The sequence below is a fragment of the Delphinus delphis genome, chromosome 2, assembly GCF_949987515.2.
Source record: "Delphinus delphis chromosome 2, mDelDel1.2, whole genome shotgun sequence".
Lineage (NCBI taxonomy): Eukaryota > Metazoa > Chordata > Mammalia > Artiodactyla > Delphinidae > Delphinus > Delphinus delphis.
In genome coordinates this window covers 12,765,134-12,779,156 of record NC_082684.1, presented here as the reverse complement: position 1 = coordinate 12,779,156, position 14,023 = coordinate 12,765,134, and the positions used below count along the sequence as shown (strand labels likewise).

General features: G+C 41.7%; 1 protein-coding gene and 1 pseudogene across 5 annotated transcripts in view; both read right to left on the bottom strand.

The window, feature by feature from the left end:
- FBLN5 (fibulin 5) overlaps positions 1 to 4,986 on the bottom strand; it is an 85,756-nt gene extending 80,770 nt beyond the window's left edge. For 3 of the 5 annotated variants that reach the window (XM_060004029.1, XM_060004032.1, XM_060004033.1), the window contains exon 1: positions 1,371 to 1,784. In XM_060004029.1, the coding sequence (XP_059860012.1) occupies positions 1,371 to 1,426 (56 nt within the window). In that variant the 5' untranslated portion in view covers positions 1,427 to 1,784. Of the gene's footprint in view, positions 1 to 1,370; positions 1,785 to 1,895; positions 2,213 to 4,871 lie in introns of those variants that run through there. The other 2 variants (XM_060004031.1, XM_060004030.1) reach the window with 2 other exon arrangements.
- A 1,062-nt stretch (positions 4,987 to 6,048) lies between these two features.
- LOC132421393 (U4 spliceosomal RNA) lies at positions 6,049 to 6,176 on the bottom strand (annotated as a pseudogene).
- Between the last annotated feature and the right edge of the window lie 7,847 nt (positions 6,177 to 14,023).

Sequence of the window (14,023 nt, the reverse complement as noted above, 5' to 3'; positions counted from 1 at the left end):
AGGAGAGCCAGGCTGCGGGTAGGGAATGGAAGGTCAGGGAAGGCTTCCTGGAGGAGGTGATCTCAAAGGCTTCTTCAGTAATTCAGTGGACCTGGCACCTGGTTGGATTTAGTGACCTGTTACTGTCAATGTATACCTTCACTTGACAATCCCTCCCTTCAGAAAAAGAGCGTTCAATAGACTGCAAAACTCACTCAATCCATGACAGAAGGCGCATATGAATCAGCAACGCTGGGGTACTTGGAGGGCCCCAGAATTAAGGTGACATCCAGAGGAAACAGGACTCTAATGTGGTGTTGGGAGAGGCAAGCCCACTTCCTTCATCGAGTCCTCAATCCAAAGAATAAAGACCCTGGAAGCCCACAAGTTTTCCTTTCATCTGAGTGCCTGTGTGAGCCAGATTCTAGAACACTGGAGACAGCTCTGACCTTATAAAGTGCAGAGCCAAATCCCAGGGCTTTTTGATATTCACAACAGCCAGATTTATATCTGGAAGGAATGAAAGAACAATAACAAATTTATTTTCCAGGCTGTATATTATGAATTTCAACGTTTTCCTGTTTCTTCACATGAAGTTTCCTTTCGGTTGGTTATAAAACCCTGTCTCGTTTTTGTTGGAGACAGGACAGGCTGACAACGCAGTGGACTTCAAGACCTAGTGGAAAAGGCATGCTAACCCATTTCTCCCCCTACCCCACCTCCCCTACTCCCTTTGGCTAGAGGGCAATCCTCTTTGGCTAGGGACAGGTCTCCTCTGAGAAAGCCCATCTCAAGCCCGGCCTCCTGCAAGGGCCACAGCTGGGGCCTGGGGGCCAAGTAAGCTCCAGGCTTAACTGAGACGGTTTCCCAAAAATGACATAACATCCAAGCATTGCTGCTCTCACAGCGTCACCCATAGCTGCACTTTGTCATGAAAAACTCTAGAAAACTCCAAAATTAATTAACTATAAGAAATTTGGGGATCCTTTGATGTTCAAAACTGGTCCCCGGAACTTTCAAAAGCAGGTGGGTCCACCCATTTTGGGCTCCATCCTCAAGTGGAGGAAAGCTGGGCGGGGGTGGACGTGGGGATGGAGGTGGGGGACCAACTGAATCTCAGGGCTGTCTGTTCAAGAAGTGCTGGTCCCCGATCCAGGATGACAGGATTACAGCTTCGTTTTCAGCACACACACGCACACACACACACAGACACACAGACACACAACACACACGCACGCATGCACACACACACACTTTGTCTAAAGCAGCTACGTTTTCAAGAGTGCGCTGGATAAAAACTGCAGATGTAATCTAGATAAAATTCTTTAAGCTTTAACGATCCCTTGACTGGAACTTCAATTTCCTTAAGGAATATCAAAATGTTTGCTTACATGCATTTCTGTCTGCAGTCCCCACTTTTCATTGGCTCGAGACTTCTGGGTCGCATGCCCTTTGAGAATCCCACACAGACATAGAGCAAATCCAGCCCCGGGATGTGCAGCTAGCCCGTTCGCTTGTCCAACAGCCGATGCAGCAAAATAATTGCTAGTGAACTAGTAATTGATCTCTCAAATTAAAAAAAAAAAAAAAAACTTAAAAAAAAATTTAAACGGCACACAAATTTGCTGCCCTTTCGGAAAAGAAAGAAAGAATCAGGCTCTGAGATTTTTGCCGACCTCTGTCGGATGCTGGCTTCTGAAACTGTCTTATAAAATACCCACTCCCAAAAGAAGGCTTCAAGATGGAAATTACAGAGGCGCAGCTTTTTACAATTAACAATATCATTGCATCACTAGCTAATGCCTTTTCCAACATCCTGACACAGCCTGAATCACGGCCATAGCCATTTTCCACCCATCGGGTTTGCAGTAAGGTTTCCAGACCCTGGAGGAAAAAGTCCGGAGCAGAGAACGTACCTTTTAAATCCTGGCATGTCCAAGACGCGTGGGCAGGAGAAGCAAGGGGGAAAAGATGGAGAGCTCTCAGCGCGGGACCCTCGGAGCAGTTCCTGAACTTCGGCCTCCTCTGGGCCTGTGGGGCTCGCCGATACTTTTATTCCAGGGGGGACGAGCGAGGCGAGGAGAGGACAAGGGGAGAGCCTGGGTCCTCCGAGCCACTGGAGAGCTGACAGAGAAAGCACCTGGTTTTGCTTAGCCCTCTTCAGTAATTCAGCATTAAACCAATTGGAGGAGGAATGTTAAAAATGAACACTTCATTTTCTAAGTATGTTAAACAATGCAAATGGGGCCTCAGTCTGGACACAGCTGGTTCAGATTACAGCACTCACCAACTGGCTAGACGCCTCACAACAATCTTGGGGCGTCTGCCAGGACCAAGTGCTCAGTGCTGGGAGGAGAGCCCTTTCCCGGGCGGCAGCGCAGCCACACTCAGGCTCCCAGCATCTCTACGGGAGGCGATTGGCGGGCAAGTGCAGGAGGGTGGGGTGTGGCGGGCGGGGGGGGGGGGCGGCTGGGAGGACCTGTTGACCCTTTACTTCCCACCCGGGGAGGAGGTCCCCAGGCTGGGCGGTCGTGGCTGAGGCGGGGGTGGGGATCCAGAGCATCTGCACTTGGTCATGGCATTGGGACACCCATGAAAGTTATTCCCCTCTGGGAGAGGAAGAACTTGAACTCATGACAAACACAGCGACAGGGACTAGAGTCTTGATTTATTGGGAAACCAGACCCAACGAAGCAGAGGCTTGGGGTAAGCGGCAGGAGACTCACGATTTTCCAGAAGAAGGGGTGGGGAGCCTGAGGGGATGGGAAAGAGGAGGAGGATGGAAATTGGCTGACACTTATTCAGGACGTCAGCTTGTGCAATGCAAACCTTGGGGAGGACACTCTCCCAGGCCCGCCCTCAGGCCCTGATTCTCGGGGGCCTGTTCTTGCTTTAAGAATTGTCCATGGACCGAATCAACATGTTGTACACCTTAAACTTACACAATGTTATATGTCAACGATATCTCAATAAAGCTGGACATTTTTAATTGAAAAAAAAATGTCCCTTGGCTTGAAAGTGATTTTAACAAGTAACAAGGTGAGTTGAAAAGACAAAATGACAGTCAGGGAAACCAGAATGATGGATAAATAATAATAACAAAAGCTCTTTGGTAAGTCCTTTATATTTGTTGTATTGGTGGTTTCACACTATTTCTTTTTCTTTCTTTCTTTTCCTTTTTTTAAAGCATTAGATCCCTTTTTATCAAATGAAATCTTACCAAAGACACTATTCTTTAAAACATGAAAATGGATTGGCAGTAGTCCAGGCCCCTGCTTCCCCACCTGCACCTTCCTTTGGGCTCCACAACACAGCCCTACCTCCAGCTGGGAAAGCACTGGTGAGGTCCTTTCTCCTCATGATAACTCTGTGCAGTAGGAATTATTACCTCCATTGTACTGGAGGGGGTTAAGAGAGGTTAGGTAACTTCCCCATGGTCACACAGCTATTCACTGATTCTGCTGAGCCTCCAAAGTCTGCATATTTAGCCTTCCTAAAGGGCATTTTTTTTTTGTAAGTAAACGGAATCCTACTTATGAAAATACATTCAACGAGAAAGGCAAACTGTTGATAGTTGTTGAAGCTGAGTGTCCATTATACTATTCTATTTACTTTATATGTGTTGTACGTTTCCCATAATAAAATATTTTAAAAATATATTATATTTACAAGGTTATTCCTTGCTCCCATTGCTTGGAATAGCAAAAAGAGTATAAAGAGCCTTATCCATCAATTAGGCATCGATAGGGTTAAAGTAAGGGACTTCCCAAAATAGACTATTGTGCAACCAATACAAAACAGTGGACATATAAGAGGACATACTGGATGACACCTTTGATACAGAAGTCAAAATGAGGTAGTCACTGGGAGGGGGCACAAAGGACCTTCTGGGTGCTGGTAATATTCTAATTATTCATCTGGATGCTGGTTCCACAGGGGTGTGTACACTTAAGATTTGTGAAGTCTTATGTATGTTACACTTTATTTTAAAAAAGAAAAAGACTGAAGGAGTTCCTTATGGGCTGGTATTGAAAGACTTGCAATAAATTTTGTAGGTCAAAATTGTCGAATATCGGCAATTTCACATCGATCAAAGTAGTACATTAATAAGTGTAACAATAAGTTGTAGAACTGTGTGTAAAGCATGCCACCGTTTGAGAATAATGTATATACACAAGTTCTTGCTTGCATGTGTATAGAGAAGACCTCTCCAGAAGGATATAGGAGAAGCTGTTAGCATTGTTTGCCTCCTAGGAAGGAAATTGGGTAGGCGGCTGGGGAAGAGATGTGAGAGGAGAATTAGCCCTTCCCTGCTCACCTTTTACTATAATTTGAATTGTGTACCATGTACCATATTTTGTACCTATTCAAAATATGAGGTTAATTTAATAATATACTCTATTTGTGTAGAGCTCTTTGGTGGGGTAAGGAAGAGGTATTTTTTGTTTGTTTTTTGGCGTTTTTAAAAAATATTTATTATTTATTTGGTTGTGCCGGGTCTTAGTTGCAGCTCGTGGGCTCCTTAGCTGTAGCATGGGCACTCTTAGTTGTGGCATGCATGTGGGATCTAGTTCCCCAACTGGGGATCGAACCCAGGTCCCCTGCATTGGGAGCACAGTCTTAACCACTGTGCCACCAGGGAAGTCCCTAGGAAGAGTTTTAAATGACTTAGTCCATTACTTCACTTATACTATCAACCCTTCTGAAGGATAAGGAGGGAGAGGAAATCAGTATGACTGTTCTCTACATGAGCAAATGGAGAGCCTTGAAAGCAAAACTGTCCAGAGACCCATCTTGGACCAGAGATTGCTCCCACCTTAAAACTGTAGGGTTGGAAGAGGGGAGAGAATAAGAGTTCCAATAAAATTCTGAGTCTTGATTTTGCCACTTACCTGTTGGGTGACCTTGGACAAGTCACTTAACCTCTAGGCATCTCAGTTTCCTCACCTGCAAAATGGAGATACTATTTACCTCTCAGGGCAGCTGTGGGAATGAAATAAAAGTTAGTTATCCTCGTGATTGTCACTGTGTCTAAATTCCCACCCCTACACACTCCTGTCCCAAATATCTTTAATAACTGGTTAATTATCCACTTCCACGGACAAAACAGCCCCACTCACTGTTGAGCAGGTCAAATTGCTGGAAAAGTTCTGTCGTGTATTGAATCCAAATCTGCTTCCCTATGTGGAACTACCTTCCATGGATTCTAATTCTCCCCTCAGCAGCCACGGGCTAGTCCCTCTTCTACGACGCAACCAACTGCCTTTTCGTGAAAACAGTTCTACCCCTTGACCCGGCTGGTATCCTCTTCCCCAGGCTGAACAACGCCAACCCCAACCCTGCCCCGCCGGTGTCACGTGACCCTTGTGACACGTGACCCTGCGGCAGCCTGGTCTGTCTCCTCCTCCCTGGGCTGCATCAGTTCTTGGTTTGCACTGAACTTGCACCAATGAAGCAACTTGGAGTCCACAGGCTGCTTAACACCATCTCCTCCATCCCACGGTTGGGTTGCAAATTCTTTTGAAGGGAGAACAGGTTTTGCATGCATCCCTATTAAATTTTTGTTCATTGCACAAGATCTTTTTCAAGATGAATTCTCCTATCTAAAGTATTAAGTATCACTTCCAGCTTTAACAACTACAGATATGTTGACCTTGACTTCTGTGACTTTATCAGAGTTATCAATAAAAAATTTACTGGGACAGGCGCTGGAGTGAAGCACTTTGTCCAGGTTGGCACTGATCCATTTCTTTCTTCAACATTTTGGGGCCACTGCTGATTGTCTAATTCAGGGTGCCACCCACTCCACTCAGATCACATTTCCCCAACTTCTCCACAAAGACTGGGTGAGAGGCTTTGTCAACTGTCCTAATATCAAAATGCACGTTTTAATCGCATTCCCGATTTAGCAACTCTGTTTTAAAAAAGAAAATGCGATTTGTGAGCATGAACTACCAAGTGAGTCTGGTTAGTTTCTCAGCACTTCCCTTCCTAAGTGTTTTTTGTTTGTTTTTGGTTTTTAGTTGCAAAATAAGGATCCCAACCTCTGCCTCTTCTCCCAGCATCAGAATCAAATACAATACAACTAAAGAACGACTTACGACGTGTAAACTGTAGTAGAGGGAAAAGTTTTCAATCAGCAGTAATCGTGCCTCCGATAAACCTCGTTGGCTATGATACTGCCACTGTGCAAAGCTAAATTGCAGGATAAATGTAAGAGGTTATCACCGGCTGAATGGGACTTTCCTGGCTCCAATGAAACTCAGTTTGCTCACAATGCCGTGGGTTGGAAGACAGATGGGCTATTTTTTTTAAAAAAGGTAATGCTTCAAATTGGAGGGAAAATTCACAAAATTCGACCTTTAATGATAGATTTTGACGATTAATATTAAATAAATTTTTGACGATTAATATTAAATTTTTTCACTGTCCAAAAATAACTACATTGTAGTGCCTTTCTAGCAGTGAATGCAAAACGCGGAAGGGGACTATGAACTGTCTACGGTTATGCTGGTGTCTACACACACTCTCTCCTTTGACCCCCCCACAATAACTCTGTCAAAGAGGAAACTCTCCATTTGGCAGAGGAAGAAACAGACCCAGAGAGATCAGAGCCACACCGACAATAAACAGTCCAGATGGAAGCCCAAACCGAGCCTATCTGGTTCTGGAGCCCTCATTGCCTCCAGCTGGCCAAGCCTTGCTACCCCTGACTTACAAGGCTGGTTCCCGCCCTTCGTCTTAGCTCCTCAGGAACACTCCAGAACTCCCTGGGCCCTTCCATCATTACCTTCTCTTTCTACTTCCTCAGTACTAGTAAAGTCTTTCACTTCTTATATTGTCCAAACTTGGCCCAAAGCAATCCGAAAACTAAAATGGCAGCCAACGCCGAAGAACGGTATCGGGCAGAAGCTCCACTACACAGGTCCTCCCACCCTAGAAGGCGGGAATTGTTGTCCTTTTGCCCTAGCGGCTTCCACTGTCCTCCTCCCTCCATCAGGCCTCTCAGTGAGTATGTGTCAGTTACCACCTAGTCCCGCCTTAACCCTCTGAAATCTCACGATGTCCCCACCAGTCATCCAAGATGGTGCTCCCTAAGTTTCCTAGTGATCTCATGGCCAAATACAATGCCCTTTACTCCATTCTAACTGTTCCTTTGTCTCTTTGAAGTGTTGACCATTGATGACTCATCTTCTCTCGTGTCCATGACTGTTACCTTGTTTTCCCGCATGTGTCTGACTACATTTTCTCCAGCCCCTCCCCCATCCCCCACTGTTTCTCTTCCTCCCTGATAACCAGAGTCCCCCAAAGTTAGATCCAGCCTTTCTTTTTCATGTGGTTTTTGGTTTGGGGTTTTGAAGAGTGGTGGTTTGTGGTTTCTTTTTTAAATAGTAATAGCTCAACAGTTATATTTGATGGCAAAATGATGTATGTTCTCACACTACGTTCTGTTGGTTGGTGGTTAGGGCTAACTAGTATGGCAGCTGTCTCTTTAAGGTACCAGAGATTCAAGCTCCTTCCATCTTGTTGCTTGGCAGTCTCTAGACCTTCCTCTACCTAGTCCAAAATGGCACACCACAACCACACCCACAATTCAGGAGGCAGGATAGAAATTGACAGCTACACCTAGCTGCAAGGGAGATGTAGTCTATGTTCTGAGAGATCATGAACCTACTTACCTAAAAATCTGGAGTTCACTTACTCTGAAAGCAGAGAATGGACATCAGAGGACAAGCAGCAACCTCTGCCAGAACCCTTAGGAGCATCAATTTCATGCTCAATTTCTCTTTTCCCATCTTTATTTCCATAGTGAGAATATTTCTCCATTGCCATTTATGTTGCAAATAGTTTCCTCAGTTTGTCTTTTGCCTTTTAATTTTGTTCACAACATTTTTGGAAACACACAGTTTTCATTTGTATGTATTTAGATGATTAATCCCATCCTTCAAGGTTTCTGCCTTCATTGTCATGCTTATGTTAAACATATAATGGCCTTTAAAAATACTGGTTCTCGGAGACGCTTATGGGGATATATGTATACGTATAGCTGATTCACTTTGTTATACAGAAGAAACTAACACAACGTTGTAAAGCAATTATACTCCAATAAAGACGTTAAAAACTATATATATATATAGGTTCTGTTTCTCTGGAGAAGCCTGACAAATACAGGACCCTACGCAAGTTTTTAACCTTGCTGGGCTTCAGGTTGTCAGCTATAAAATGGGAGCAAAAATATATCATGGTGTTGTAACGGAGACAATATTCATAAAGCCCCTAGCAGGTGTCAAGACACAGTAGCCTGTCAGCAAAGGTTAGCGCTCTCTCTCTCTCTCTCTCTCTCTCTCTCTCTCATGAGGCACTGACTGGTCAACAGTGCAAGTAGGTGTGCATAAGCCAAGGAGAGGCATAACATTGGTCAATTACCAGAGCCCCCAAATGGTTGTTTTTGACCATTTTAGTTTTTTTTTTTTTTTTGCGGTACGCGGGCCTCTCACTGTTGTGGCCTCTCCCATTGCGGACGCGCAGGCTCAGCGGCCATGGCTCACGGGCCCAGCCTCTCCGCGGCATGTGGGATCTTCCCGGACCGGGGCACGAACCCGTGACCGATGCATCGGCAGGCGGACTCTCAACCACTGCGCCACCAGGGAAGCCCTGACCATTTTAGTTTTATACTTGTTTTTTGTAGGGAGGATTGACTGACCTCTTCACACTGCCCTGGCCGGAGGTCCCTCATAATGTCCTTATTGTCTATTCTTAAATGTTTAAAACATTTCACATATACACACACACAAATTAAAGGATGGCGGCAGGGGTAAATACTTTTCACCCGCTAAAACTAATGTCTGAAGGGAAAAAAATAAAAGTGAAAAGACTTATAAAAATGGAAGTATTAATATCTCAAGTAGAAATTTTGTGGAGAATTGATGTTTACCATCATCAATATGTTTCAACACAGGAGCTACAGTTGGCAAGTGCAGTCCTAAAGGAAGCAACACAGTTTGAACGCCTGTATTCAGGCTACTCTAGTAGTAAATTTGCATGAGGCCCTGCAAATGCCTTAGAGAGATGACTTTGAAATGATTCCAAAATTTTTCAAAGACTGTGCATTCCATATAAGTTTTCAAAAATAAAAAATTACCTCATTAGTCTACAACTTGTAACTTTATTACCATCATTCCCTTTTTATTTGAGGAGAGTGCCTGAAAATCCCTTCTATAAAGGGACTAATGTGTTAGCTCCCATATAACACCGTGGTTCTTTAAATACAGCTAAATGGAAGGAGCTGCGTAGGAAACTGAGCAAACTTATGTTACTTTCTTTCCAATTCTTTTCTTTAAATGAAATCATGATTCCCTTCACCACCTGGGATTGCCCTTGCCCTTTGGGAAATCTATGCGCTTTAAATACACACCCATTTACCCATGGGTCCATAGGGCTTGAGACTGATTCACCATTGTTGGAGGAAACCTCCTAACAATATAATGTCTTTCAACATCTAAAATGCGTTATATTTTACAAAGTAGAATAATGTATCTTACATTCTTAACAGTCCAAGTATATCTAGAAAACTTTACCCAGCTCCTAAGTTACATTAAGTTCACAAATATTTTCAATCACTGAGATTTAATTTTTGAGGGTCAGAAATAGTTCACTGAAGCCTAAGAATATTTGAGGTGAAAAGGAGAGTACTCTTGTAAAATAAAGTCACAGCTGAAAATTATCACGGTCATAACATCATTATAGGGCAAATTATTAATTTCTTAACCCGAGAGGGGCTAAAAGACGGATACACAGTAATAGCCAAGGCAGAAAACCAACTAAGGGTTCAAATATTTGCCTCAAGCGATCCATTTATTAACATTCTTAAATTTTTCTCTATCTCCAAAACAAATATTGTTGTAATTATAATGGATTAATAATTTACTGGATGTATTAAATTATGATAATAACATGCTGTAAAACTTTCAGATATATCATATATTCACATGACCTAAATTCCAAGGACAGGAAAACAAGGTTCAGGTTAGTAATAATTTGTATTCCACTAGAACTGGTTAGAGCAAGACCTGTTTTTTACCTGACATTTACTTTGCTAGCTTGCTCCCATCTAGGGTGCGCCAGTGGTACTTCCTTTGAGATGTGCTTAACCACCACGCCCCCCCGTCTGTCAGGCCTAAGTCAGGGCCCTCAGGCACTTGGCACGTGCCCAAGAGCACTGCTCTAGTACCTGGACAAGCGTCTGTCTCTCCCATTTGACTGAATCCCTCAAGCCTCAGACCCTCCTCTCCCTCATCTGTAGCAGATAAAACTCCTTGCCAACCTCACAGAAGAAAATTTGCAGTTTTCTTGCTACCCGCATGTCCCCTTTCTTCTATCACTCCCGTCCTGGTAGGAGTCCTCCCTAACTGAGGCCAATCCCCCCATCTGTGTTCAGACTCTATCAGCTCCCCCCTCAGGAACTCTTCTCTCCACTCTTCAGCCTCCATCTAAATGTGTCCTTCGCACAAGCATTCACACGTGCTCAAGTCTCCCAGCGTGCAAGTGCCTCGACCCCACTTTCCTCTCCTACTAACCCCTTTCCCCTTCACAACCTGATTTCTCAGAAGAGATGCCTGTAAACACCATCACCACTTGCTCAGCACCTACTCGACCTACTTAACATGTTTTTTACTCCCACCATTCCACCGACACTTCTCTAGGTCACAGCCAACAACTTCCTGAGCCAGTTCCTAAATCCAACTGATTCTTCTTAAAACTCAGCCCACCAGAGCGGCAAGAACTTCAGGCGTTTGACCTCTTCTTACCTTTCTGAAATAACACTTGGATTCAGTAACATCCTGACATTCTTATCTACTTTTTGGCAGTAATTACCACAACTTCTAATGTCTGTGTAGAACTATAGACTTTATAAAGCATTTCCACAAGTGGTACATTTATTCATTTAATAAATATTATGAATGAATGGGTCATTTCATCCCTATAACCCATAAGTTTAATAGGTGTGTGTTATTTCAGAGACAAGAAAAATCAGTCCCATAGTCAAAGTAATTTTGTTAAAGGTCACACAGAAAGGTTCAAAATCTGTACTCCAAACCATCTCTCAAATTTAAAACCCATGTTCCTTCCAATCCTACCACATGAACAGTTAAAAATATACAAGTTCCACATCTAAGAAAAAATGAATACATAACTGATTATTTTGCAGAAAAACAAAGAGCCCAATGATGCATAGTATCACCTCTGGAGAATAAAAAGGGCTGGCTAAGCCTCTCAGACCCTCTTTTCACACGTAATCTTAAGCATCTATTAAATCGTTCATACTTAACATTTCCAAGGCTCAAACAGTATCCTAACAGACATCCGGTGAACATTTGAAGATATCAGCTTCAGTAGTTCATCAACTTCTGCTATAAACAACATGTGTAAGTCATTTCTCCCCCTTCTAAAGAAAAAGTCAGCAGCTGTTTGCTAAAAAGTTTTTTTTTTATTGTGGATGAAGACATTGCCAACTTACATATATCATTTTTATTTGGAGTAGTTTTTTTGCCTTGCAGTGCTCCTGAGAAATTCAGAAATGCATTGACTTTAGCTCTATAAAACACAACCCAATATTAAGGCTGGGCTGTAAATATCCCACTAGATATTTCCCTAAAAGTCAAAAGACAAATTATAAGTTTTAAGTAGAGAAACCTTAATAAGTTAAAAAGTAAAGACTGGCAAATAATCACAAATGTCAGATCATTAAAAGTACCATTATTTTTTCCATAGGAATATATAAATGTTATACTTAACTTGATATTTAAAAAACTAAAGATAAATTTTTGTTAAAGGAAGATGTTTTAAATAGTTTGATATATGAAAAACTTCATTAGCCTTAAAAATCAAATTTAAATGCCTTAAGTTTGACACATAATAGCTCTTTATCAATAATTCTTATTATCTCTTGTCCCTGAAGCATAGTTGTTTTTTTTTCCACCTACTGACTGGAAAAGTATTTTGACTTTTTCCCCCTTTCAATTACCCATTAAAAGGTTACAATAAACTAGAGGCTTTACTTGGGGGGGATAGTTAGTATTTAGTTGGATGGTTTTAAGAAAGTCATTCCTTTTTTCCCCATGTTTTTGTCACTTAGTTTTGGTTTTGTTTTTTTCTTTCAACTCAATAATGGCAGGAACTAAAAACTCAACCATGAGATACAGTATTATACTAAAATCAAATCCAATGACTGGATGAATTTTCTACTACAATATAGCAGCTGAAAACCATTAGGAATGCTGTGAAAAACTGTGGCAGCTATGGAAAAATTCAACCACAAATTTTAGTAAGTTTATAGAGAAGTAAACAGCAAAATTACTGTAGTTAAAATACTGCAGTAAAATTAGTGTTAGCAATGTCCAACTGCTAACATTAGAAATACAAGCTTCTTCACTGTATGGTTCCTAAGAAGATTCTTTGAGCAGGTGTTTCATCTCTGACTCAACTTAGTTTCAGAAAAGCAGATGAGTTATGCCTGGTTTAGATCAACAAACAGTATGCACACCAGTGAGCTATAGTTTCGATGAAGATACAACTGAAACATTAGGTATTACAGCTTTAGGACGAGGTCACGTACTTTTTAAAATAGCAGCCATGTAAGGTCATGTTGGGATGTTTAATATGCAATCCACCCATAACAGCTTTCCAACTTATGTTAAACTATGGGGTAATGGGGGGGATAGGCTGTTTGGAGCTGGGGAGGAAATACTGAAAATGTCATAAAAGGCATTTAAAATATGATGACATGCTACTTATACCCACCATGCATCTCCTTTTCAAATTAAAAGAGGGAACTTTTTTCTATATTTCTTCAAAATGAAGGATCATGTTGTCTTTTTTTTCTTTTTTTAACTTAGAAACTTTTATTTCAGATGCTCCACACTGAAAGAAAAATTCAATGGCAAGCAGCAAATAATTTAGGATGGTCAGTGAAAGTACCTTTGAAAGGACCTTATAAAACCTAAGAGTAATAATTTCGTAGAGAAACAATAATGGGCAAACCGGACAGGAGACAGTTGGATAGTTCTAATAAAGCACTTGTATGACAACTTCCTTTAAAGTATGCTAAATAAAGAATGGCAATATAAATAAATTAGCAAAGGAGACAGGGGATATTCTGAAGCAGCAATGTCTAAGTTACTAGATTTTTCAGAAAAACAAGTTTTATCCATCAACACATGAAGACTTCCAATCCTCTAAATACAGTACAAAGTATACAGTTAATCACAGCAAAATTTACAAACAACCAAATTTAGCCCTGGTCAGAGCCAGGCCTATTTACATATTTGGATTAGTATCGTTTTCACCTTTCCTTATTATACAGATGTTTCTATTTTAAAGGCATATCGAAATTTACAAAATTTGCAAAGAAATGTCTTTAAATGTACAACTTCAACAACTAATACAAACATGAGTGTCCCGACGTAATTAAATTCCAAGTCAGGAATTTTATGAGGGGTTTATAAAAAAATTAAAGGAATACTCCCTTCCCGCTAAGTTCCAAACACCTGGTGCTGGTGTCGTTGAAGTGATTTCACTACCCTCAGTGACCGTGAGGATGAGAATGGATGACTCCAAGGTGGCCGTACCTCTCATGTCAATACCTCAGATAGAGGCAGGAGGTGTCACGTCTAGTGATATTGCTAATTATAGTTATGTAAATGCAGCTGTAGAATTTAACACTTAGATGAAAGTTGTGAGTAGGTGTGTAGAAACAGTTTTAAGATGCTATCTTTAAAGAGACACCTTAGCTCTTAAAACTAAACCATATGTTCACAGTATGTACTCAACAGTAAAGAGGAACAAGTTTCCAATATATTCAGCGACTTAGAAGGATCTCAAGGGAATTATGCTGAGTGAAAAAAGCCAGTCTCAAAAGGTTACATACTGTAGGATTCCACCGAATGGCACTCTTGAAATGACAAAATTATAGAGAAGGAGTGTAGGGAGGGGTTTCCAGAGGTTAAGGAGACGGTAGGGAAGGAGGTGGCTATGATTGTGAAAG